Source organism: Sinocyclocheilus rhinocerous, unplaced genomic scaffold, assembly GCF_001515625.1.
Source record: "Sinocyclocheilus rhinocerous isolate Xijiao unplaced genomic scaffold, SAMN03320098_v1.1 scaffold128, whole genome shotgun sequence".
Lineage (NCBI taxonomy): Eukaryota > Metazoa > Chordata > Actinopteri > Cypriniformes > Cyprinidae > Sinocyclocheilus > Sinocyclocheilus rhinocerous.
In genome coordinates, this window is record NW_015666174.1 from 265,323 (window position 1) to 272,429 (window position 7,107).

General features: G+C 39.2%; 1 protein-coding gene across 1 annotated transcript in view; it reads right to left on the bottom strand.

The window, feature by feature from the left end:
* LOC107731960 (TNF receptor-associated factor 4-like) overlaps positions 1-5,661 on the bottom strand; it is a 9,088-nt gene extending 3,427 nt beyond the window's left edge. Inside the window, exons 1-6 of the mRNA XM_016543187.1 lie at positions 5,657-5,661; positions 4,207-4,258; positions 2,091-2,195; positions 1,088-1,249; positions 641-802; positions 399-554 (exon numbers count right to left, since the gene is read on the bottom strand). Coding sequence (XP_016398673.1) covers positions 399-554; positions 641-802; positions 1,088-1,249; positions 2,091-2,195; positions 4,207-4,258; positions 5,657-5,661 — 642 coding nt within the window. The remainder of the gene's footprint in view (positions 1-398; positions 555-640; positions 803-1,087; positions 1,250-2,090; positions 2,196-4,206; positions 4,259-5,656) is intronic.
* Between the last annotated feature and the right edge of the window lie 1,446 nt (positions 5,662-7,107).

Genomic DNA, 7,107 nt, shown 5'->3' on the forward strand with positions numbered 1-7,107 from the left:
TTTATTTTTTTTATTTAAAAATTTAATTAGTAATTTTGTTTGAAATATACGTTATATATATTGTCACCATCCACAATACACATTCTTGCATTTTTGTATTGCAATATATTGTGACACAATATATTGTTACACCCCTACAAAATAGTTGATAAATAAATTTTAATTTTATCGGTTATCGGCATTATGTGAAAATTAGTGGCATCTTGTGTTGGAGAGAATTTTAATATTGGTGCATCCCTATTGAAAAGTGTTGCTTGTGCTGTCTTTCTTTTAAAAGAAATACCCCTAAATACTACCAGTGTTATTCTGCCATCTAACGCCATTAATGACATGCATACATTGTGCCACTATTCATCACAGTGCTTTACTGTCTATATGCATAACTGTAGAGCTCATACCCTATGTTTGCAGCCAGCCTCCTTAAACGGGCAAAGCACCACAGCAGTGCTGCATCCTTCCTTTACATGTGCAATTAAAGTCTCTTGAGTGATTCCTGGTGTGCCGCACCTGTTAGGGCACTGCATAGGGAAGCGTGGACACTGCTGCTGATGATGCTGTGAATATAAAACACCTATGAATGCACTCCTTTTACCATAAAATAAATACATAAATCTAGGATGGCAGCATATAGTCCACTGACCTGAATAGTGTCATAGAGGAACTCCTTTCTGCAGTATCTGCAGGGCAGTTTGCGTTTGGGACACTCAGACACAGAGTGCTGGGCCAACAGTCTCCGCACCATACGAGCTCCACATTTATTCTCACAGTACACACTCTCTTCTGGACAAACACCTTGGTGACTCTGAATGAGGACGGAGAGGGACATAAAATATTAAACATGGTTGCATGTGTCAGAGCTGTGGTGCAGTGTTGAAATAAGCTTGTGCTATTGAAACCATCAAAATACAAGAAAAATTAACAGAAGCCTGATTTAAATTTTTTTAAAAATGGTTCATGTTAATATTAATATATTACCATTGCTAAATTACAAATATTACTAAACTTAAATTATGTATGTGTATGATAAAGTATCAGAAGGGACTTGTGATAATAACAAAACAACAATGAAGAAATGCATGTGTCCGACCTCATATGCCTCCCCAGCGAACTCGTCACCACAGTGGTCACAGTGTAGTTTTCTCTTGGTGCAGTCATGCTGCAGGTGCTCCGGCAGTTCACGTCGCAGCAACTTCACAAAGCAGCGGTTTGGACACGACACCACGTTAAACTCACACACGGACAAATGGGCCTGGAGGAGCAGTGAGAAACCCAGCGTGAGAGTGAGATTTGGGTGTTTAACGTTTTTGAAAGAAGATGTTCACCAAGGCTGCATTTACCTGATCAGAAATAGAGTTAAATCAACATTAATATTGGTAAATATTATTACAATTGAATTTTTTCCCCAACAATTGAATATTAAAATGCTCCTGTGATGGCAAAGCTAAATTTCAGCAGCCATTACTCCAGCCTCATGTTATATATTTCTTCAGAAATCATTTTTAATATGCACAACATTTAAATAAAACAGAAATATTTTGCAACATTTTGAATAACTTACTGTCACTTTTGATCAATTTAATGTGTCCTTGCTGAATAAAAGAGACAATTTCTTTTAAAAAAAACTAAAATAAAAAACAAACAAACATTTGAATGGTAGTGTATATTGTTGATATTTGTACATAACTGTAGTGCACACATAAATTTTTGTACATTAGAATAGACGTGGTAACATACAATGGCCTACCAACGTATGAACAGCATCACTTTTACGGGGCTTCAGGAGCCATAAGACTTTTGATCAATTTAATGTCACTTTTGATCCATTTAATGTGTCCTTGCTGAATAAAAGAATCAGTTTCTTTCCAAATAAATAAATCGTACTAACCCCAAACATTTTAGCAGTGGTGTAAAATGTTGGTATTTGTACATACTGTAGTGTACACATAAATTTTTGTACATTTGAATAGATACGGTAACGTACAATAGCCTACTATCAGGAGCCATAAAGAAATGTATTCAATCCTATAAAGATGTATGTTAAAATATGTACAAATACGACTGAGATTTGTGTTTGTGTGCCATCTGTTCACCTGTAGGAGCTTGTTCTGCGCGGTCCAGCGACAGCCCTCCTCACTGTGGATGCAGCGGATGGGCAGAGAAAGAATCTGCTGTTCCAGCTCCACATCTGGAAAAATCTGCAGTCAGAATTACAAATTTATGACTATTTATTAGAGTAGAACATATAAGAACATTTGAAAAGCATGGAAGTAAGCAATAAATAAAACATGAGGAAGATTGCTGTTGTTCAGCACAGCTGTGATTACTAGCAAAATTGGGCATGTGATATTGCTTTTATACAATAATTCAATAAACAAGTTATTAAAAATCAGTAACTTATATTTTAGACACAATATTGTCAGTATGGTCTATTTTTGCTCTGTCCAAGAAAATATTTCCAAATGAAGTCGAAGCCAAATCAAAGCAGCACACTTCAGTGGCATTCCTGAATGAATTAGTGTTACTATAACAATCACTTGAATGAATGATTCAATGACTGTTTACATGTACTCTCAATGCAATTATGAGATTTAGGCAATTTTTTGCGATTAAACTTTACCTCATGTAAGCACAATACTTCAATCACACTGATACGATTAAGTGATTCCGAATTTTTCCCAGCAATCGCTTGACTCTGTCAACACAACTCACTTCCACGGGTTCATTCCTATGTTCCCAGGGTACTATGTTCCCCAGGTTTATATGGCACATACTGTAAGGAACACGTGACTATGTTACCAAGTTATAAAATATGTTCTAATCACTCAAAGGTTCTAAAGATTATATCAATATGGTATTCGATAACTAAGCCAGATGCACAGAACATCTACTTCTCTAACAACTTTCCAAATTATTTTATTACAGTCCTCAACAAAGTCTATCTTCTCAATATCAAGTTCATCAAGTAAATTAATTAAGGAGTCTCTATCTGTGTTGATCTGTTGAACTTGCATGAAATTTTATCCTGTGTTAGGTAAGGGTTAGGGTTAGGGTTAGGGAAAATGAGTCCTGACCTTTAAAAGTTTACTTAATGTGTGTTAACAGTGCATTAAACTGGGGAACACAGAACCCTTTTTCATGTGTTCCTTATGTGCCATATCAATCTGGGGAACACAGGACCCTGGGAACATAGGTATGCTTCCATTGCCACCGATCTCTGCTTCTTATCTTCATCTAGAAATGGTGCGAAGAACATGGAGGCAGCATAGGCAACCCTAGTTGTAGCGGCATTGCTGTAAAATTTCAATGTTCAATAACTATCCAATACATCCACAGAATAGTGTTTTGCTTTGGTATTAAGTAGATTAAAACCATTTGTGCTCATCATTTGTGCTGTGCATTGGCGCATGTGAATAATGACAGAAAAAAAACAAATTTCTTAGCGAATAATGAGAAGAATGAAAACTGCACATAAATGGGAGTAAAGAGGTTTGCTTGTCATCTTACTGCGATTAAGTCCTTGCTCTGATAATTGGAATTAATTGCATTATTGGTGCACATGTAAGCATAGTCAATGACTTACTCATGTGGCGTAACAATGAATCAATGTAAATCCCAGTGTTGTTGGATCGTGCATCAGCATTCCTGCAAACACTGCTTAGCCAATCAAATTTGAGGAAAGAAACTAACTATTAACTATTCCATTACAGTTGAGCTTAAAAATAAAGATGGCATCTGAAAATGATGGTTGATGGTCAGTTTGTGTGTAAATGTATATGTTTTTGACCAACCTTTAATGTTGATGTAATTTCTAGCGAGAAATTAGTATTGTAGTAATTAAATATTCGTTTAGTTATCACCAAAGGTCTCTCCATTTTATTACAGATCACTAAACTATAATGCTGCCTCAATAGCCTGTCTGAAATTAGTTTAGGGAGATACCTTTGCAAAAGCTGCCTGCAAAGTCATTGCCTGATAGGGCAGCGAGGCAACAACTCAGCTGCCTAAGATTTCGGATGAACCACTAAATTCAGTTTATGGATCATCAAGCTGATGATCTCAATCAGGCGTGTTAAATAAAAGTGGGTTCCCACAAATGGAGTTGAGAACCACTGTTCTATCATTTTGGATAAAATATCAGAAGAATGATTGTCCTTTGGATGAAATCAGAAGACCTTTGAAACTGTGGTGTTATGATGGTGCACTTACTTTGGCATAATCCAGTGGCAGCTGGTCCTCTGGGCACTTGAACACACCTTCACTATTAAAATTTAGCAGAAGAAAAAACTGTGACAAAGTCAGATTCACATACTTTCTGAAAGCTATGGTGAGTCACCATGGTAAATGTGGTTTAGCTCTGTTTAATGTGTTCAAAATTACAATGCCAACAAATAAAAGCTGGCTGTCTATTACAAGAGCATTTTTTTTAGATAATGAATTTACGTATTTTTGCTTTTGTGTTAGAATTTCATGTGTATTCGATTAATTTTTGGTGTGGTGGGTTGGAAAGCAGTTCACAACTGCCACTGATTGATGCCTCCATGTTATAAAGCCTAAATGAATCACAGCCGAACTGATTTGACAGGAACTTCAGAATCACCTCCCACACCACAAATTGGCGAAGGGCCTTCAGGAGAATATGAGTGAATCATCCATCTGGCATGGTGACGTCCACTAGCATACATTGTATGGGGAAGCAGTACGACCAACAAAACACATATTAATAGAGCTATGATCTTTCCATTGTGTGTGACAAAGAAGCACGTCATCATTTCAAAATCCCATGGGGAATTTTCCCAAAAGACCCAGGGAGCTTCATAAGAAGATGTAAATTGTGATTGCTGCATTTTTAAGGCAGATCAGAAGTTTCATGCATGTGCCCCCTCGTTTTTTCAACAAGTGGATTTTGAATGCATTTTTCTATGCATTCTCTATTTTGGATAATGAAATGTGGTAATTTTTAGTCAAATTTTTTGGTAAAAATAAATAATTTGCTTTAATTCTGTCATCAAAAATCATGACTTTTTCCTATGGACATAAATAATTGCTGCCATTATCATTATTATTATATCTAAATAAAAATGTTTTTAAAAGTCTTCTTTTATTTTATTTAGGTTATTTTTATTTTATTTATTTATTCTCCGTTTGGTCATGTCTTATCTTGTCATCACTGAACGAGTCAGAACTGCAAATGACGCCCCTGAAAAAGTAGGTGCATCATGCCTTAAAAATGCTGCAATATAAAATCATAAATCCTGTGTGAACTATTTTATGTTCCTAACCATATCACTTTAAGGTGACAGAGAGAGTGTCATTCTTGCTCTAAATACCTGCTGATGGTCACATTTTAAATCACTGCATGCATTGCCTCACAGCAATCCAATCCACAGATGTACATGTGAATTAGTCATTCGTTTAAATTAATAGTCTAATTGAAAAGCATGTATTAGTCTAATAGAATGTGAATGGATGAGACTGTCAATCATTATGATAACATCCACAGGATAACACAGGACAATGAATGTGATTGTTTCACTCATTACACCTGTGAGCAACACAACTCTGTTATGACTATGAGACTGAGAAGACGAGGCATGGAATGCTAAGAATGACCAAGATACTGTGCAGTTGAGCAATACTACCAAATAAACTGACTCACTGCATACTTTCTTTCCACATTAAACCCTTTAGGCTGTTTTTAAATGAGGATCACAAGTCTTCTAAAAATCTAAAAAAATAAATAAATAAATAAAAAAAGTTCAGAAGAATTATGTAGTATTTTGATTATGTAATAATCTTTTTACATTTTAAAATGTAAAAGAGAAAAACATGTTATTTTATGTAAACATTACCATGTAAAACCTATAGAGCCAGAAAGCAGTACGAGTCGCGTACGAGTGTAGCCTGAGGTATTTTGTGTCACTCTGACATTGTCACTTTGCGCTACTGTGAGGAGCACGGAGACGAAGGAGCGAGGAGACGAGGAGTGGAATTCAAACATATAGATTTTAATAACATCCAGGGAACAAGGAAAACACACGTAGCAAGGGTAGACGTATACAATTCCGGACGAAGGAGAACAGAATGGGCTAGAACTCAAATAGGGCAGATAACGAGGGGCAGACAGGTGAGGAGGATAACTAATAACAAGGAACACCTGGAACTAATAGAACTAAATGGGGACAGGAACAGGAAGGACCAAATAAGGGCAAGGAAGGCACATGGGGAGCAAAACACAAAACAAGGAACAGAGTCTGACATTACTGGGTGCCCTGGAGGTTGGTGCAAGACTGGGACACGGGGAATACCTCCAGGGCGGATCAGGCAGTCCAGGGTGCCATGGCGGCACAGGGAGCTCAGGGCACCATGGCGGAGCAGTCAGACTAGGAAGCCATGGCGGAGCAGTGAGACTAGGAAGCCATGGCAGAGCAGGCAGGAGGGCATGGCGGAGCATACAGTTCAGGAGGCCATGGCGGAGTATACAGTTCAGAAGGCCATGGCGGAGTATACAGGTCAGGAGGCCATGGAAGAACAGGGAGCTCGGGGAGCCATGGCGGAGCAGGCAGCTCAGAAGGCCATGGCAGATCAGACAGTTCAGGAGGCCACGGGCGGAGCAGGGAACTCCGAAGGCCATGGCTGGACGGCTTCCGTGGCCTTGGCCCAGCCACTACGGACGGACCCATACTACCTCCCCCCCCAAAAATCCTTTGGGAGAATATCGTCTTTAGAGGCCATCCGTAGGCCTATCTCGGGAACTGTGGCCCTCACTGGGCTTGACTTGGGGACAGTCTGACATTACTGGGTGCCCTGGAGGTTGGTGCAAGACTGGGACACGGGGAATACCTCCAGGGCGGATCAGGCAGTCCAGGGTGCCATGGCGGTGCAGGGAGTTCGGGGCACCATGGCGGAGCAGTCAGACTAGGAAGCCATGGCGGAGCAGTGAGACTAGGAAGCCATGGCAGAGCAGGCAGGAGGGCATGGCGGAGCATACAGTTCAGGAGGCCATGGCGGAGCATACAGTTCAGGAGGCCATGGCGGAGTATACAGTTCAGGAGGCCATGGCGGAGGATACAGTTCAGAAGGCCATGGCGGAGCATACAGGTCAGGAGG